A 19,853-nucleotide genomic window follows, 5' to 3' on the forward strand; every position below is an offset into this window, starting at 1 on the left:
GACGATGAGCTGATTCTTTCGTCTTTGAATGGAAAAAGTGTTTTGTATGTCTAATTTTGTTTCTTGTCTTTAAAACTGAACTAGCCGTATTGTATAAGGGTTGCGAAGCGATCCAGACTCCACCTCAATTCGCAAGTTGCTAGCAAAATAAGAGACACTCTAAAAATCCCTCTAATCATGAACATATAAACCACTGGACGTCCATTTCATTGTAATTTTAACAAAGGCACGCTATTATTCTTTGAAGCGAGCTTCGTTGCCGCCAAAAATTTGAATTTTTCCGTCGTGGCTAACTTGACGGGTACCGACAAGATGGCGACATCCCCGTCAGGGAGATCGAGAAAAATGATGAAACTCACTGAAAACTTATAATTTTTAACATTTTGTTATATATTTTGGTTTATATGTTCATGCTCTAATAAAGCCGCTATAGAGACGGGTCGTAAGAGCCTTAATGCCCCAAACACACCACATAATCCACGGCGGCACAACACCCGTCGCCGCCCGCGCATCGCTCTTTTTTTCCTTCTACTTATTCTAGTGTAAATGGTGCCTTAATGAAATCGAACGATATTCGTCGAACGATCGAACATTTTTATTCGAATCACGAATCGTCTGTCGACGAAATCATCAAAACATAAAAATAAAACAAAAACAAAAATGTACAAAGATAGCTTGTTGGTTCTTGGGCAGTTTTGATTTATTTCTTGACAAATTCCGCAAATTTTGATTACCTCCACAATTCTTTATCATAGAATATCCACTTGGTTTTGCAAGGTAAGTTTCGTTCACTAAAAGAGCACTCCTCCCGCCCGTGCAACTTGCAGAAACCTCTCATTGATTGACCTTAATTGATACTTGATACTTGCTGTTAAGAGTCAAGGGATGATGAAGATCCTTTCTGTCACCGTTCAAACTAAATTTTTTCCATTTAACAGCAACATAAACATTTAAAACCGAAGAACCACTGCTTAGATTGCTTAGATGCGTGCCGCCCGCGCTGCAATTTGATCAACTTCAGATTCTAAGTCCGTGTTTCGGCTTCCGGTAATTTTGTTGCTGTTCACTGCTAGGGTACACCATTTTAAAACGGCATTTTTTGCAGTCCTAGCTACCAAACCGAGAAAGTTTTCCTGGCTTCAAGCCAAACCATTCAAGGTCATTTTGATAAAATCATCGGTTTGAAGATGTGATTTATATAGCAAATTTTATAGCAAATTTTCGCCTGGGATAGAAGTTAAAGGTACGTGCACACAATATAGCAAAACTGCTTCGCTCATAAATTCGCTTCGCAATAAATACTCTAATTTAGTCAGAAGTTCATTTCAGCAATGATTTCAATTCTTTTTCCGGAATCTTTAGAAAGAAAGAAGAAATTTGCTCAAGTTTTCAAATGTACATTTGTTGATATTTTTGTTCAAACTGTAATTTATCTTTGTCTGTTATTTTATTATTAATAACTACCTTTATTGTTTATAGAGCTTCTTGAGCTTTAAAGACCATTATATGGTCGTAACTCGGGAATGTCTTTCTTAACTTTTGAAGTTTGCAAAAAAACGCCACATAGGGGGAGGGCGTACGGGCCTTCGTAATACCGATATACCGATCACTTTTTCTCTCAATTACCGATATACCGATAAATTTTTCGTTCAAATATCGATCAATTTCTCCCAATTTTTCAGGTACTTATCTCCCGGAGGGGGTACTTAGGCAAATATGGGTGCTGGGTATGTGTGGACGATAAAGGTTGGGTTTGTCACCATCCAAAATCTCTCTAACGATTACCAAACAGTAGCGTGGTGGGTAGACCAAGGATGGGCAGGCAAAAGTAGAATTTTGGCTTACGGGCTCTGACCATAGTCAGAAAATAGATTTTAGTATCTGAACATAAAAGTTATGTTTTAGATTCTTTTTATTGCCTTTAGAAATTGATGCTTTTTAATCAAACCCCTTAAGAGTAATTAAGAACTGAATTGCAAAAATGACGTTATGAACTTTAAAAAGACGTTAACAATATGTTGCATCACCTTCTTTTATAAAAAGTGCTAAGTTTTAATGGGTAATTAACCTTTTTGTTTCGAACTTTTTTCAAACTGTCCGCAAATAATTGAACTATTTTAAATTGAAAATTTTTCTAAAAAGATGTGTCAAAAGTTATGACTGTTTTTTTAAGCAAAATCCAGATGAAAAATTGATGAAAAACCACTATTTTGAAGATTTCGAGACAAAGAAGCATTTACAAAAATTTTCCGCAAAAATTTTTATTGTTCGGTAAAAGATACACCAACTACTACGAAAAATTTTTCAAAATGTTTTTTCTTCGCCGAAATTGAGCTCTTCAAAGTTGAAATACTCTCCCTCGCAAAAGTCTTCATTTTCTTCTTCATCAAATTTTTTCTAATGCAATTTTTGAATTTTCAGATTCAGGAATAATTTGTCTAACATAAAATGTATAACATGCCATAGTTTTGTTGGTTACATCAGTCAGAAAACACATTTTAAATACGGAAATTATGAAAAATTCACTATGGTCAGAGCCCTTAAGGCACCTTGTATGCTTATTCTGGCGCCCATTTTTTGGTTGCATTCGTATACCAAAAATTGAAGTTAAAATTCAGGTCATTTTAGAAACATTTAGGAAATGCGAGCGAAGCGAGCAAGAAAAAATTGCGACATTGCTCATCGAGATGGATTGAGTAAAGCCAATTACAGTATAATGACATTGAACAAAATTTTTGACAAAAAAGAACAAAAAACACAACCATGGTCATGCTTCTCTATTAGTCAGTGGAAAAAGTTAACTCTGTTTGACGCGAGCGAAAAATCTTTCAAAAACAGAGCTTAAATTTGCCCAAAAGTTTAGCTAGATTAGCTTAATTATTAATTTAGCTAAATTTAATACTATCTCTAGATCAAAAAATTGAAGGAAGCTAGTGCGTGCGAATGAAGCAAGAAAATAATTGTGAGTTTTTGTTTTGCATATTGTTTTCACCAAATTGGTCGTGGGGCGCAGTTAGATCTCCCTTCAAAAACGTCATATAACTTAATTGCGAGCGCAGGGAACAAAATGAATTTCATGATTTTTCAAGTTATTTGTCTTTGGGCGCAATTTAAAGCGTATTTTAGGGTAATTTTAAGAGTTGGGCGTTCAAAACTCCACTTGGGGAGGCACCAAAATGGATCGTTTAGAGAGCGTCAACTGTATTCACGGCAGGAAAATGTGTCAAGCAGACCCCTGGCTGAGGCTCTTGCCTTATCAAAATTGCAGCCATGATTCTTAAAATTGGCGTCCCCGAGTGTTCCTTAATTTGTACTAATTTACGTGCGAGTTTTTAGAACATATCGTTCATACATTCACATGGAAAAGGAGGCTTTGGCCATACGGAAAATTTTTGAAAGTCATCCGCAACCATATAGCATAAACCTTAAAAAAGCGATGAGAATTTGATACTTATTAAGAAGAATTCGAAGAGGCTAGTGCGAGCGAAGCGAGCAAAAAAATTGAGATATTTTGTTTTAAATATTGTGTATTCACCAAATTGGTGAACACAAGTTGTGTATTGCGAATGAAGCGAGCGAAAAACATTGCAAGATTTTAAAATTTATTCCACCAAAATTGGTTTTGGAGCGCAATGGCTCATGATCTTCGATATCAAGGAGGTGGTCGATACCGATAGTTGATCAAAAATACCGAAATACCGACATAAAAAAGGGTCTTTTACCGATACGGAGATGGTCTTAAAATACCGATTACCGATCAATTTTTTCCTCTAATACCGATTTACCGATCTAAAAAAGGTCAATACCGATGTACCGATATCCCGTACGCCCCCCCCCCCCCCCAGAAGTCAGAATCGCTTCGCGTACTCTTCGCTTGAGAAAATGATTGACAAATTGAAATTTTTCACCCGCGCAAGAGTTCGCGGAGCATTCTCGGCTCAATCCTCGGACCGCGCTGAAAATGGTAGACTGAGCTGTGATAGATCATTTCGATGGAAGTTGTTGGAATGTTTACAAAGCTCTTGACAGAAAATCGGTTGTTTTATTGTCAATGATGACAGTGCGGTTATTAATTTTGTTAGATCTGACAAATTGATGTTTATAAGTGCACTTTATAGTTTTGATTCCCATTGAAGAATCATATTCTGGTTTTCAGGTTATTAGATGCTGGTTTAGAGCTTTAGGTCTACATTGTATGAATCCAAAATTGAATGTGAATCAATGTAAACAAACTTTATTTTTGGTCTTCAAAATAGATTTACCTCACTTAGAGTGGTTTCACTGTTTGTTCAGTGTGGTAAATCTATTTGGAAAACATGAAAAAAGTTTGTATGGGCACACATTCAACTTTTTCAGTTGTGATAGCCTACGTAATAACTTGCGCTCCAGTAGTTTGGTGAAATAGCTCCAATTCTGGCTTTCCAAGTTAGGAGGGACCTTCCCGAAGGCATTTAACGGTGGTTAGACTAGGCACACAGACAGTCGTACAAAAACACCATAAAGTGAAAGTATATAGCTATAAACTCAAAAAGTCTAGCTTCCTGAAGGCACGTCTCTTCATTGTCTGTGCTGCGATTATCTTAATGGATTCAATCCTTTCAGCTTGGAGAAAAGATTGCATCATGAAAAAGTACTATGCACTTTAAAAAAAATTAGGCGCGTTTCAACTTTTCTCGACTGTACGTCTGAATGGACCACAATGGCATTCCTTTATTTTTCTTTTGACCAACAACATAAAAGATTTTGCTTGAGAAGTGCAATCATAGTATCTTATACTATGGTGCAATCACAGCGTAGGCGAGTGGAGTCCGGGCCTTAGCTAGGATTGGTTTCTATTTCGCCCTATTTAAGATGGCGCAGAACTGTTTATTAGGCAAAGTAGCAATAGAGAATCAATCAATCAATCAATCAATCAATAATTAAATCAATCAATAATCAAATCAATTATTTATTCCTGCTTATTTTTTATGTTTCAATCTCTAAAGCATTAAAAGCTTTATAAGTGCATGAAGTGACCTTTCAGTGGGGGCATTTAGTGAAAGCTATGACTAGTAATAATAATAATATTAATTTTTACGTCTTCTGAACTTCACTGAGGTAGTGCTAAATTAAGGAAAGTGTTTTTATCACATAGAGCAAATTGTCGGCAGTTCTACGAGAATTTACATTATTTCAGATATAAAGGAAGTGCTTACAATTCACAAACATAAATTTTGATGGATTTTCTGTTGTTCAAGATCATAGAAATAAAAGGTTGACAAGTTTTCATATATTTAGGACGAGAAGTCACTCCCTCTAGGTAGGAAAAATAAAAGACAACCTCCCCAGGCTATTTGAAAGACATCTACCCTGATACAAAATGGGTCAGGTTTCCATGAAATATACTAAGGAAGTTGATGTGACACTCGAGATGCAAAAGAGATGCATCTCCTGACTCGATTCTAGCAACACCTTGTTTTGGGTATGTAAGATAGACTATGTAGGATAGAGCTGTGGTGTTGTTCATCTGAAGATGGATACACCTAACTTTGAAGGGGCCGTGTAAATGTTTTTATATTGCTAACAGAGCTGCTTTCAATTCTAGAATCTTTATATGCAGTCCACTCTCTTCCATTGACCATGGCCCTCCTGTTTGTTTCCACTGGCAATCTACTCCCCAGCCTTTCTTGGATGCATCTGTAGACATGAACAAGTCTGAATTTTTCATTGACAGAGACTTTCCATTTGACAACTTTAGGTTCTCCTTTCGGGAAAAAATTTTCGAAATTTACATGACGTCAGCAGGAATTGGGAAAAAAAGAAAAACCCTATTTTTTGCTGACGTAATCAGAATTTCGAATTTTTTATCTTCAAATGATCGAACTTAGTGAGATACATCCGATACATCTTTGGTGAAAGTTTGAAGACGATTGGATAATCAAACTTGAGAAATTCAATTTTTAGTTTTTATGACGTCATCGATTATGATGATCTGACTATTTCATTAAGTAAGTAAATAACTACTGACAAATATACTGTATCCCTGCAAAATTGTTCTATTGTTTTATAAAATTAGCCAAATAAGATTCGCTTCCACATTCACATTGACATGCAGTCATCATTTCATAATCCTTATCTTCTGTGCTTCCATCAGGCTTTGTCTTACGAAGAGGAATAACAACACTTTTCTGGAGACAATAGCCTTCACCACTAAGACAAGTACCATGAAGATTTTGGTCTTCTTTACATTCAAATTCAACAGTCCTTCGTGGGAAACTGAAAAAAAATGTAAAATCGTTAAAGAATTATTCCAGAAGCCGGCTTACTACTAAAGAGACCCTTAAAGGTTTTATTTTTACATAAGTGTTCCAGTCATATCAGACACATATTTCATATCAGGACATGTCTGCCTATTGTTATATTATGATGATGTAAGCAAAAAATAGTTTTTCTTTTTCTCTTTCTGATCAATCTTGCTCCACATCCTTGTTAATCCAATGTGAAAAAGCTTGCGTTCTTATTTAAAAACAAAACCTTTAAAAATTGCAAACAACAACGCCTGCAACACCGGTGGAGAATAGCTTGTAAATTAAAATTGATGAGTAAGCAAACAATATCACTCTTTTTTAAAAACAAAGCATTTAAAGAGACAACATTGGTTAAAGGAAACCAACTACCACATATATAATATTGAATCTAATGCTACCTTTGTTTTCCTGTTATTAATCTTTCGATATTTGGCGGTTAATATTATTTTCTGTCTTCACGCGATCTGCGCAATTTTCAATCCCACATAGGATATAATCGATCATCAAGGGCTAAAAAACTTTCTTCGAATTACAGAAAGTTTCGATATACAGAGAGTAATTTAAACCACTTAGCTGAGGGGACTAATAGTTTAGTACGCGAAAACTGAAATAGAAATATTTGAATAATATAGGTTCGAATTTAGGAGAAAGTCGGATGTATCTCATTGTAACTTACACGTTAACCCCATGGTCATAAGTTACTGCACAGTACGAACATAATGTCAGTGTGTAAGATTTGGAACCACGATGTCCTTTGGTAAGACAATGTCGGCTCATTTCATGTCGGCCGTCACTGACGTCAATGACGAAGAGGAGTAGTAAGCAAACTAAATGAACCTAGAAAGAAAAGAGATATTAGGCTTTTACCCCGGTGGGGGTTGGTATTGAGGCAAAAAAATTTACGGGTATGTGCGAGTCATAAGCGTACCACGTTTCATACCTCAAAACTTCCTTCAAAGAGGTACAATTTCATGGATTAGTCTCTCAAAGAGTCTGAATAATCACTAAAAATCTCAAAGGGTCTCGAAAAAAACTTTTCTCTCAAAGGGTCGATTTTCGATTTTTGGCTTGGATACAACCGTCACCTCGCAAACTTTTACCGTGGATTTATCATAGAGCTCTGGATAAACATCAAATAAAACGGTGGAGAGCGACCATTGTATTTCCATTCTTTCAGAAAACAATCAATGTTCTAGCTTTGTCCGCTAAGGACAACTGTCATGGCGGCTCGAAGGTCCCTGATTTTGAAAAATGATTAATAATCCCATTTCTAAAAAGTCCTGTAACCTCTTGTTTTTGTATATTTACCCGATGCAACTTTGAAAATGAAAGCAAGAAAGCTTAACGAATACATTTATGAAATTAAATGTGAAAAAAACTTCATCAAACAAGAAAAATTGAGTAAAAAGCCTAGAATAACGCTGAAAATAAGGTTGGCAATATCTTTCCAATTTTTTCCTGGGAAGAGCTAGGATTGACATATGTTAGACTGGAGTATCTTGGCTTCATAGTGATTTGAAAATCTTTGATGCATTTGACTCTCTTGAGAGATCTTTAAGTCTCATTTGGGAATTGTATAGCTGTGTTTTGATGAAAAATGCAATAAAAAAAATTTACGAAAAATTATTAGTGAATGGAGGAGGGTGAACAATAATCTCATTACTGCGGACAAGGCTAGAACATGAGAAATCGATGAAAAAACTAGCTCGTTGTGTATCCAGAGTTCTATGATAAATCCATGCTTTTACTGAGGTTTTTGAATTACCCCAGATCAAAAGCTTTATGTTCTTATATTGTTTGTTCTTATAAAAAACGTCTAGTCACTTTCAAAGAGAAACCCGTCACCTGGTAAAGAACAGCATATATTCCGTACAAATGACTTAACGAGATCAATTTTCAGTCAATTTTACGCTCTAAACTTACCAAAAAGAGACGAGCCATTTCTTTTTTGATTTTCTCTAAAAATGTTAAGATTTTGAAACTTTACACTCCTACCTGTTAATTTGCGAAACAATAAACTTGTTCCTAAGTCAATATCAGGCGTTTAGAGGATTGGAATTCGTAGCTGTGCCAGTAACGTTTAATTATATTAACTACCAATAAGAAATCTTAGAATCTAATCATTGATTTCATTCGAAAATTCAACATCTTAGTTGAAAGGGTATTCAGGTAGACTAGAGTCTACTTCTGGCTGAACTTTGCTTTCTAATAATTTTTGATGACGCTGAGTCCAGTGAAGTAGAATAGGAAAATTTGACGAGGTTGCCATTTTGAAAATAAAATGTTTAAAATCCAAAAAGCTACTTGAAGTTGAAAAATATAATCATAAAAAAGAAGAGTTTTTTCAATCTTTCAAGATTAATAAGTTTGAAATATTGAAATTCTCAATTATTTTTGTCTTGCCTGAGCGAGTTTTATTTTTTTAAATTCAAAAATTTACTCTCTGTTACCTAATTGCCGTTCCCCTCATTAAAATTTTCCACCTAGGAGATTGTTATTCCAACCCCCTCCCCTTATTAATTTTTGGGAAAATGTTTTTGAAAGTCTCTTTTTTTGATAGTCTCCTTTTAAAAATTTTTCTTCAACCCAATTTTCTTCAATTTTTTTTCAACCCCTGCCCCACCCCCCCCCCCCCCCCCGACTATTAGGTACCCGAGAGTAGGCAAGAAGTACTAAGGCTGAATTTCTCTATTAAAACATAAACAGTAAAGTCATTATTAAAATCCTGGTCTGGCAAGATAGTACAGCTAGTAGAGTCTCTTTAACTGGAATCTCTATAATTCGAAAATCTCCTTAACTCGAACAAGTTTTTGTTCCCGTGCGTGCTCAAGTTATAAAGGCTCCATTCTGTATATTGTGTCGCCTTTACTGCCAAGTTTTATTCTCTCATAGATGAACAGCAAAGTTGAGATTTGCATACAATACCGGCCATAATATTTGAGAAAAAAGGGAAATTTCCACGAAATCTTATATAGCCACAATCGATTTGGAAGCGCTCTAACTTAGGCTGGAAGGGTAGATTTTCAACATGAGACTTTCGACTTCGGGCCTTCAGTCCAAGAATGGTCCATAATAGGGCTCAGAATATGGCCTGGAAGTCTATAAACCCCACCCAAATTGAAATATTCGATTAAATCTAACAAATAGCCCAAAAGCCACATTCTCGCCCGAACTTTAAGATACTAAAAACAAGGGATTAACCAAAATTCTCAATACGTTTTGACCGATATTGTATACTTTTTAATCGTGTTACCCAAATTCACCTCATGACAATGGCACAAGTTTCTTATCATGCTTAGGATCAAAACATATGCTGAATAAATCTATATACGAACGTAAATTCAGGGTCAGCATTTTATTAAAAAACAAAAATATATTACCGATGCAAAAATAGTATGTGGTTTTAGTGTGGTCGTGTTACAAAAATACAGGCTGTTTGTAGGAAAAAAATAAGATCTAGCTGAAACTTTCTCCAGACCTTCTCTATAGGATGCTTATACCTCAGGAAAAATTCCCCTAAAATCCCACTGGTGGAACATCCCTTTTTTGGGACATTTCTATTTTCCCCAGGCAAAATCCTAAGGGCGAGATTTTTTGAACATTTCAAACTTATTTCCAGACAATATCATGTATACCATTCGAAAGCTCTCGAAAAACTATATAGAAGACTTTTAAACGGTTATAGCAGATTTCCCTACCTAACTCGAGATATTTCATGCGCAAGTTCCACTTTTCGCCACACTTTGGTCAAAATTGACCATAAATAGCATCTTCTGCGTGAATTATCTTGAGTTAGGTAATGAAATCGGCTATCGTGTTTTACAGGATAGCTCTTTTTTAGCTTGCACGGCGGACGTTTGTTTCTTCCTATCGTGTCGGAGCTTTCAAACAATGTCAATTGAATTATCTGGTATTTCTTCTATTGACTATGTTTCAAACGATCAGCCGATGGCTCTGGCTTTAGGTATAAGGTAATGTCAGCGATAAAAAAGGAAAGTTGGTGGACCTGATGTGATGGTGGCAGACATCTTGAATTTCTCCCTGTTTCTTTAAATCTGTTTTATTCCAGTTATTAGCACAGTCCAGTAGTCCAATCGCACTACTTTTCTATAAACCCAACAATCCAGTGTGAGTTTGCTGAAAGGAAAACTAAACAATTTGAATCCTTTTTAGACATTGAGATTGATTTATATTTTCCAGCGAAACAGAACACAGACTGACAGAACAACAGTCTGACAGTTATTTATATAGTTTTTTCCATCATCGTTCTAACACTATTGATACAGAACAGCACACAGCTGACAATTAAAAGAATTTTTGAAACTGAACTAAAGTATAAAACAAGGCGCCCTATAAAAGGGAAATTCCATAAAGGAAAGTTTGCATTTTGCAAAAATCTATATATACAGTAGTTGACACTCTCTAATTCAAATTTCAAGGGATTCTCATCGAATACCACAGCATATTGAATATTGAGAAAGTCTCCCAAATCCCTAAAGTAAATATTGAATTATAGAGTAACACAGGAAGAAGAAGGCGAAGCGAAGGTTGATTATTGCGATTGGTTTTTGAACGTCGAATCAGTACAATAACCGAAGATCTTGCTGAAAATTTATATAAGTTTTTTGGAAGAAATCTTTGATATTTGCAATATTTGAGGAGTCAAATTTTGAGTTTCTAATTTGAACGCAACAAAATCGAACATTTGAATTTCAAAATATCTGGCATTTTTTTTGTTACTAGAAATCAAATAAGAGAGTGGTTTTTCAAAACCTTTAAAGTGACTTCAAATTTTTATCCAAAACGGGCTTATCAATAGTAGAAGAACGTCAAATTAGACAGTGTCAACTGTAATTACATTTTTTGCTTTTTGCTCCTAAAATAATTTGAAGATTTTTCACAGTATGGCAGAGGAAGACTTTGCGATTAATCTAGACACTGCATTGAATGTTGCACATTTCCGAAATTCAAGCAGGACAACTGGCAGTCGTACCTATTCTTGCGCTGTTGATTGCTTTCTTGAAATATGTTACCGCTTGCTTCTTCCAGAAATGAAAGCTAAAGTATCATATGAAAAATCAAGTGATTTTTTTAAGCTGCTTCAATTAAGTGGATCAATGGAAATTTCACTTGAAGATTACGATATGAAAAGTAATGCTTTTCGACTGCTGGATGAAATTAGGGAACCGGTATGGTCTAAGATTATTGAAAATTGTGGTACCTTTGTGAGAAGAAATAGCGACGCAGAGTTTCAAGAGATTTTTGGAAGTAATATTTTCAAAGAATTATCAGAAGAAGAGAGACATGTTTTTGAAACAAGTTTTTGCCACCGCAGGAAGCCTAAAGCTTCCGAGGATGGCATTCATAGCTTCACGCATAAGGAAGTTAGGCAATCATCTCATAATTTTGCGCGCGTTTTTCAGTATTTTAGTTCCGGTTAAATGGTGTACCTGTAACATTCTTAGCTTGACTGTATTCTTATTGTTTTATCATCATTAAAACACTTTTCCGGATTTGTTTTGATCTGATTACCCATTTTCAAAGCTCTCTATATGTCTTTTTTTATTACCTCAGGGAGTCGAATTAAGGGAAATTCCTTTTTTGTTGGGAAATTCCCTATTTAAACCACAAGTAGTTATTAACCGCTCTGAGCAACGCAAATTAGAAATTTTTATCCTTTCATAAACTTGTCGTTTGACTTCAGCTTGGTACAGTAGCGTTTAGTATGATATAAACTAATCGTTATATACCATTATTTTGGTAATAAAAGAGATGACAAAAAAAACAGATAAATAACTTATCTTATTTCTATTTAAGAGAAGGACACAAATTGCTAATTTTTGTAGACTAAATTTAGTTATTTCCAAATTCAACAACTTATTTGATCGTTCTTCTGCGGTGGCACTTTAATGAAAATTATGGCTAGTAAGAATACTTTTGCTCAGGTAAGAAAATGAAAATGGCTGTTACTTAGATTAAATTTTTGCCTTTTTTCGCGATTTTGGCTAAAAGCCTGTTTTTCAGGCCATTTGTGATATAAAACAAAAATTCTGAAAAATTAATATTCAGGTACTAGTCATACAAACATATCAAATCAAATTGGTTGAGAAATAAAGATGTTGCCTGGAAAATTCAAAGTAAATATTTTAAAAATCACAAATTATGGAAAGAAAATTAATTAAAATATAGTCACATATATTCCATTATACCCGAGTATGGATCAAACAAGGGAGCAAAAAAGAGTGCCCTCTTAAAGTGCAAGGATTTCAAAAATGCTTATATTTTTATGTATAATACTCACAACGTTATGTTTTCTACGGAACCACTCCCGTTTTTACAAGAAGCTAGAGAAATTGTTTAAGATTTGCCACTACTGACTAAAATTTGGGTGTTTAAATAGAAAACATTACGTAATAAAGATCATAAATTGAATCTATTAGATCAAGTTAGTTAAGAAGGATGTTTTTCGGCATTCACATTCACATCCGGTATGCATCGTATAGTAAATATTCTCCATGGTTCCATCAGCTTTCTTCTTCTGTATAAAGATGATGGTGCTCCTTTGTATACAATATCCTTCTCCTTGGAAACAAAACTTTTGATTGTTCTGGTCTGGTTTGCATTCAATTTCAGTTGTGTATCTTGGGAAACTGGGAGTAAAAAAGGTTCAATGTTAAATTGAGGAAGTACACCGTCGTATGGCATAAGATTCCACTTCCCAAACTAAAATTCTCCTAACTTTTCCAGCATTTTTCCGCGATTTTTCCGGGATAACCGACATGAATGTAAGGTATCTTGAGTTTATTAAAGAAACTACCTAGCTTTCCGAAGCTCATTTTTCAACTACCCAAATTCTTTTTCCGGTAGGAAAGTGACACTGGCTTCTTAGTGCAGGAAGTGACATCTTATGCAAAACAACGGTACTCAATCTTAATCGACAGGTCTATTACACATTTTTCTTTTATAAGAACAAACTATATAAGAACATAAGGCTTCGATAGCAAAAAAGTTAAAAACATTTTCTAAAGCATTGTGGACTCAACACCATATTTCTTAAGAAAATGGCCAAAATGACAAAAAATAAGAACATGTTGAGAACATTAAGAACATCTGAAGACTTTATTTTGGATGTTTTTACAAAAATCTTACTGGTTACTTCCGAGGTCATAATGTACAGAACAAACAGAACATAATATCATAGTATCGCCTCTTGCACCACGGTCTCCTTTGGTATAACAATGACGGCTTATTTCGTGTCGACTTTCACATAAGATAATACATGGCAGTAAGAAGATCGCTGTGACCTAAAAAAGAGGAATAATGAATTCTAGACAAAAGCTCTTGGAAGTTTAGAAGTGACTCCAAGTATACGTTTTTTTACTTTATAAGAACAATTTTATAAGAAAATGAGGCTGAAAACTGCCCAAAATATTTAAAACAAGTTAAAAAAAATTTAAAAGGGTCCAAGCGGTAAGTCTAATCACGATTAAACGCATTTCTTTGTCTTCAATCACGATCACTCAAATTCAGTAACAATCCAATGTGAAAAAGCTTGCGAGTTTAATTTGATGAGTATGCAACCGATATCACTCTTGTTCAAAAGCAAAACCTTTAAATCAAGAAAAGGAATAATAATGGAACTAACCATATTAAAACAAGCCATTTCGTTGCTGAATAAAACCAAAGGCTAAACCCGGAAGGATTCAAGTAAATTTGATTAGATGATTTCTTTCTACAAATTAAAAAGTTATATAAATTTTTGTCAAAATCACACTTCTTGCTTTAAAGCAGTGAAGTTAACCATAGACATATGAACAGTTAGAAAGACTCACAATAGCTATTTTCTTTTATTTTAACCGTACATGTTGAACTTGTGGTACATTAAAAAATTCTTTCCCTTTTGTTGAAATCTAGTCTACACAATACTCTTGTCTCCCGAATAGACGGGGGGGGGGTCCGAATAAGCAAATCTTGACAAGTTTAAGGTCTACACTGTAATGAAATATTGAATCATTCTAATTTAATTAGCGGGGGGGGGGGTCTTAATAAGAGCGGGGGATGGATTTTTTTCTTTTAACAATTAGCGGGGGACATCTATTCGGGAGACAAGAGTAGACAGCTCCAGGCTTTTAGGCCTTATTCTTGGTCTATAGGCACTGCTATAGGCGGCCACAATGCTGGACAAAAGGTTTGTAGACTTCTGCAATATTTGCAAAATACTTCAGTATCGATCAAAAACAAGTTCCCAAGAGGCTCTGGGTGCTTTCCAAACCTATCCAAACCTATCGAAAGTCTTTCAAAGTCACCCACTGCAGTCTAACCGCAAGGGCAAACCACAAGGGCTTGATTAACTGGCTTACACCAGTATCAAAACGCTGATTTTTTGCTTGTGGTTCCCTCAAAAGCAATTCAAAAGCAATGCAACGACTTCAAAAGTGTTTTTCTTAACTTCCATCCCCTTTCAGACACATTGAAGAGTCATTTTTTTCTATTTCTCATCATTTTTCACTGAAATTTCATTTGTCTACAACCTTTTGTCCGGCATTGCACTAGTGACCCTCACCGGGAATTTCTTATTAATAGATTTAAACATAATAGACAACTTTCACAAAAGATGTTTATCAATAGAAATTTCAAATAAAAGAATCTTTAAAACACAGCGATTTATCCAGAGGTTTTCAGTATTCAAAACAAGAGCAGTGCTCATTAGTCAAGCGTCCGAGATCCAGAATTGATATTATGCTCCTAATAGTAGAATTGAATAGAATTGAAAAGTGAATCGATTTTTAGTTAATCGATAGAACTTATCATGAGCTTATCTTAGCATTTTTCTGGGAGCATTTTCAGAAAAAGTCATTCTCACAGCTGGATAACCCTGAATTAGTAGTATCCGAAAATGGTATGGTTTGTTAACTTTCGATGTTCCGACCTTGAGATATTTCATTTTTAAGGTGGGTAAATATGCTGAAAAACTGCTGAATCAGCAAAAAATATCGATAATTTTATTTAAACCAAAATATCTTGAGATCTAGACATCGAAAACTGACAAACCATACCATTTTTGGATACTTCTAATTCAGGGCTATCCAGCCGTGAGAATGATTTTTTCTGAAAATCCCTCTAGGAAAATGCTGACGTCATCGGAAAACGCCAAAAACATAGATTTTTCGCCTTAAAAATGCCATTTCTCGGCACCAGGTGGTCGAAACTTAACAAATAACCCCATTTTCTTTATCTACTTTTCACGCTGAATCCGTTGGTAGCCTCAGATATTTGATTTTCAGACTTAAAAAAAAAACCGTTAGTAAAATGTCCCTTGATAAGTATCAATTCACTCAAAAACTGCAGGAGATTCGAAGGGCAATTTTTTTTGTCAACTCTAGAACCTATTTTCTTATTTGGCACCTTTAAAGAGAGCAATTAATCGTTAATTGCATCGTGTAGAGAGCAATTAATCGTTAATTGCATCCTGTAGAGAGCAATTAATCGTTAATTACACTCTCGAAGGGGCGCCAATTTCTTCAAAATTGAGTTTTTAATATTTTTCAAAGACTTACTTGATTTCCACGTAATCAAGCAACCCTAGATTGAAAAAAATTAATTAAAAAAGTATCGCACTAAATTATGCAAAAAAAGAAAATAAAGAGAAATAGCTAAACATTAAAATTTGGAGGTAAGCTAACAATATATTCTCTAGCCTTTTTGAAGCCCTTTGTAGTTAAGAAGAGAAAACGAACAACCTCGAAAACTAAAGTGTTATATTCAAGTATGAATATCTACGGTGGCCGAGAAGGGCAAAAATCTTACTTTCTTTTATTTGGGGATTCTTTCTTTTTTGAGGGGAACTTTATTTTTTTTGAGGGAATCTTTATTACACGCTTTTTTTATAAGAATACACTTTATAAGAATGTCCATGATAAAAATGGCCAAAAAACTAAGAATATGCTAAGAATATCACCATCATGGAATTTTGCTAAGAATGCCATTTTCAATTATAAATCATCAATTATCCCCAAGTTAGGCTCACTCCTTTTACAAAAGTGCCATTTTATGCTTGAGACGTATGTACTAAATCTAGTATAAATTAGGATCCTAACCTAAGAATTTGATGTAAGAATATTTTAGGATGATTTTCCCAAAAAAAGTTAAGAATATCCATAATGAAATGGATTTACACCATTCTTATAAAAAAAAGCGTGTATTGTTCGAATCTTTAACTTTGAGGGAATCTTTAATTTTTTGGGGAATCTTTTTTTTTCGAATCTTTAACTTTGGAGGAATCTTTTTTTATACGAGGGAATGTTTTTTTGAGCCATGACTTTTAAATTTTCTCTCATTCGGTACCGTAATAATTGATATTACTGTTACTTATCAAAATGGTAAAAATTTTCAATTTTCATTTTGAATCACGTGGGACATTTTCTGCAATTCAATACCATTTGCTAGTTGAAGACGTTTGAAATGGAGCATCAACGTTGCATCAATGACATAATTTATGCGTAAAAAATGTTGTTTATGCGCAAAAGATAATGATTCTAACAGAATCGCTTTGGGACATATTGTTCTCGAAAAACAATATAAGAGGGTTGATCTCAAAGGTACGGGAAATATATTGTATTATGTTTTGACTGGCCACTTTTTAGAGACTCGTTTTCCAAATCGGGCTCCGGCTCCTGACCTTGTCTTGTTCTGCAGGAAAGAGACAGTGGAATCTCAGGCGGAACAACGGTATGTGCTAAATTAGGACCGTTTCGAAAGCTCTTAGATAAAAGGCATTGACTTTTTAGAGACTCGTTTTACAATTCGGGCTCCGGCTCCTGACCTTGTCTTGTTCTGCAGGAAAGAGACAGTGGAATCTCAGGCGGAACAACGGTATGTGCTAAATAGGACCGTTTCGAAAGCTCTTAGATAAAAGGCATTGATAAAGAAAATATGAAGAACAAGACTTTGCCATTTCTACAGGACTCTAAAAACACCAAATTTCTTCAGAAATTGCACAAAAATACTCCCAAATGATGATGATAAGAACATTTTAAGAACGTTTTTAGCCTTAAAACTAAAAAAGTTAAAAAGTATTAAAAAGTTAAATTGGATGCGTAAAAGTACAGTTAACACGAAAACAGGGCTCGTAATGATTCTGAGATACTTCTCAAGTTTATCGTTCGCTGTGTTCAAGTCCTGCTGTGTCATTTCCCAAGAGATTTTATCAATTTTTTTGTGTCCTCGCTGCATTTAAAATGTTCACCAGGTTTTTCACCTTTATTGTTACGTAAAGTCAAATCTGCATCAAAATCAACCAAATACTCTAAAGTTTTTAGTTTATTGAAATATGCCGCCATGTGCAGGGGCGTGTCTTGGCGTACTGAATCGACAGCATTAATGATGGATGGATCTTTGATGTTTTGGTGTTTTGATAATGTTGTTAACATCGTAAGAGCTTCATCATCTGCACCATGTATTACAATGCGATGGATTATATTTCGATCATAGATACCAACAACTGATATATCTTGATTATATTCTGGTAAAGAAGAATATTAACAGCTGTGATTCAAAGTTAGAGCGAAAGTTAGAACATTTGGTTACGGTGCAGAAAATCATAGGTCCTGTGTGCGACTGATTGTCTAAAAATGTCGTATAGTTGATGCTCTCTAATTCGATTTTCCAGGGGAAAAGACTTTTTGTCGAATAAGGGAGCGCTTCGAATAGTAGAATGTCGTTCATGAGAGTTTCTTGTTGACGTTGACTTTTAATATTATTGAAGCGTATCGAATAGTAGAACGTCGAATAACACAGTGTCAACCGTATTTAAAAAAAAAGGCCGTGGGAAATACTATTCATGGTAAGAGAGAGCAACAGTGTAAAGGAAGTATTTGGCTACGGTGACAATAAGAGTTCAATTCCTGTTGGGTCTTACCAAGATCTTGTAGAAAAGTACTTGGACGGCTATAAAACAACTTCCCGAAGTACAGGTCTTCAGCATAACTAACCCAGTAACCCATTTAACAACGGACAATTTCAAAAATGAAAGTAATAAAACATTGTGGTTCAAATAAAAGGATGTGATATCAGTACATCAAAATTCCATCACACGGATAGTTGATTGACCAAAATAAAGCTCTAAAGGAGCGGGCCAATATATCCATCGGAGAGGAATGATATTTAACCTTTGATGTGTCGCATCCCCAGTTTGGTGTAACTACCCTTGCGCGTAAACTTGAAAAAATTTCGGTTGGACCCACCAATCGCGCCGAAAACGAGGGCTGGGGTTCATGCCTCTCGCTGCGGATTCCTTGACGCGGTCTGGCAAAATTCCGTAATTTAAATATTCTAGATGTTAAAAATTTTCCCGATCTTCAGAGCTTTATGGCGTGTCGGATAAAAATTTCTGCATCTTGGTGTCAAATAACCTACCAGCCAGTTTTGGAAAAGTTTCAGCCCATGTTCTGGACCATGCGGACTCCATTAATAAAGTAGTTTTATTTCTTTTTGTTCGCAACGAATTGATCAAATGTGGATTGTGTTCCAGAAGTTCTTCAAATTTCTTGAAATTGTCTTCAATTATCAAGTCGTCCACTTCTAAAAAAACGTTATTCAAGAAAACACTCAAACAAACTTTCTGGTCCTCTCAGTTAAAAATTCCTTGTAATCCTTACTGCATAAATCGAAATTTCCTTGACTCGAACAAATTTGTTTTCCCGATTCCTTGAAATGATAAGTCCTTTGAATCCGTCAATTGAATTTTCCATTTTTGTCATTGTCAACAATGAGGCTCAAAATTGTCAAATAGACTAAGAACTATGCTGACCCTATAATTCTTAAATTTCATGCAATTTCGGTGCTTAAGCCGAAAAATTCTGGTTTGTTGCTTAAAATATGTCAATCCTAGCCTAAATAAGAACAGGATATAAACAATTTGAGGCTCAAAGTGCCAAAAATACTAAAGCAACTGAGCCTCAACAAAAATTTACTGGTTCTTATAAAACAAGAGAGTATTTTACTGACCATGAAAAGTGTAATTTTGTCCTGACTGATCTTCAATTTCATGATATATATTTCCATCCCAAATTCTGTAAATGAAAGTGAAATAGTGGATGCATGAAACAATAATGCCAATTTTAAAACTCTTCAAAGAACATTTCTAAATTTTTACATCTATTTGAGGCCTGGAAACCTGAGTTAAAAAAGGGACTTCTTTTGGTTTTGGTTGGATTGGTTTTCGAAGGGATAATTCTTACAGAGCACCATATTTTGCCGTTTGTCTATCCATCCTTTATTTCTTTGCCATGGATGTTGCCATCACATATCTTTCACATTTTGTAAATTTTGTATTTTCATTATTTGTGATCTAAAGAGAGAGTGAAAAAATTTGTCATTTCTTTTAAAAAGTTTCGTACATGACTATCATTTACTATAGAACATGGATCACAATCATCCTAACTGACCAGAAGATTTTTCAAAGTAATTTAATCATGGAAAAATGAACGTAACAAGAGTCCTTGAGTTTTAAAACCTATTTAGACCCCCTGAAACCCTTAAACTCTTGAAGATACTCCTAATTTTTCA

The 19,853-nt window shown here is 34.9% G+C and overlaps 3 protein-coding genes across 3 annotated transcripts; all 3 read right to left on the reverse strand.

Annotated features, from left to right (window-relative positions):
• Positions 1–5,955: 5,955 nt before the first annotated feature.
• Positions 5,956–9,677, reverse strand: LOC136822312 (uncharacterized). Its single transcript, XM_067078548.1, has 4 exons — positions 9,668–9,677; positions 8,211–8,245; positions 6,964–7,124; positions 5,956–6,255 (listed from the first exon to the last, which is right to left on the reverse strand). The coding sequence occupies exons 2-4, from the start codon at positions 8,226–8,228 to the stop codon at positions 6,036–6,038; spliced, it is 399 nt and encodes a 132-aa protein (XP_066934649.1). The 5' UTR covers positions 8,229–8,245; positions 9,668–9,677; the 3' UTR covers positions 5,956–6,035.
• A 2,656-nt stretch (positions 9,678–12,333) lies between these two features.
• LOC136822310 (uncharacterized) lies at positions 12,334–14,094 on the reverse strand. Its single transcript, XM_067078546.1, has 3 exons — positions 13,933–14,094; positions 13,437–13,591; positions 12,334–12,937 (listed from the first exon to the last, which is right to left on the reverse strand). Exons 1-3 carry the CDS (start codon positions 13,948–13,950, stop codon positions 12,724–12,726), a joined length of 387 nt encoding a protein of 128 aa, XP_066934647.1. The 5' UTR covers positions 13,951–14,094; the 3' UTR covers positions 12,334–12,723.
• Positions 14,095–17,303: 3,209 nt separating this feature from the next.
• LOC136822309 (uncharacterized) lies at positions 17,304–19,631 on the reverse strand. Its single transcript, XM_067078544.1, has 4 exons — positions 19,526–19,631; positions 19,293–19,357; positions 18,702–18,866; positions 17,304–17,808 (listed from the first exon to the last, which is right to left on the reverse strand). Exons 1-4 carry the CDS (start codon positions 19,555–19,557, stop codon positions 17,474–17,476), a joined length of 597 nt encoding a protein of 198 aa, XP_066934645.1. The 5' UTR covers positions 19,558–19,631; the 3' UTR covers positions 17,304–17,473.
• Positions 19,632–19,853: the final 222 nt, after the last annotated feature.

Source organism: Clytia hemisphaerica, unplaced genomic scaffold, assembly GCF_902728285.1.
Source record: "Clytia hemisphaerica strain Z4C2 unplaced genomic scaffold, Clytia hemisphaerica genome assembly, whole genome shotgun sequence".
In the NCBI taxonomy this organism is placed as follows: Eukaryota; Metazoa; Cnidaria; class Hydrozoa; order Leptothecata; family Clytiidae; genus Clytia; species Clytia hemisphaerica.

Coding starts and splice junctions, on each gene's coding strand:
- LOC136822312 (XM_067078548.1), bottom strand. Junction 6,256..6,963: donor TATGACCATGGGGTTAACGT/GTAAGTTACAAT, acceptor ATTTTTTTTCAG/TTTCCCACGAAGGACTGTTG.
- LOC136822310 (XM_067078546.1), bottom strand. Junction 12,938..13,436: donor TATGACCTCGGAAGTAACCA/GTAAGATTTTTG, acceptor TTTTACTCCCAG/TTTCCCAAGATACACAACTG.
- LOC136822309 (XM_067078544.1), bottom strand. CDS start 19,557: ATGGATAGACAAACGGCAAAATATGGTGCTCT. Junction 19,358..19,525: donor ACGGCAAAATATGGTGCTCT/GTAAGAATTATC, acceptor TTTCATTTACAG/AATTTGGGATGGAAATATAT. Junction 17,809..18,701: donor AACTTTTCCAAAACTGGCTG/GTAGGTTATTTG, acceptor CTTCTTTACCAG/AATATAATCAAGATATATCA.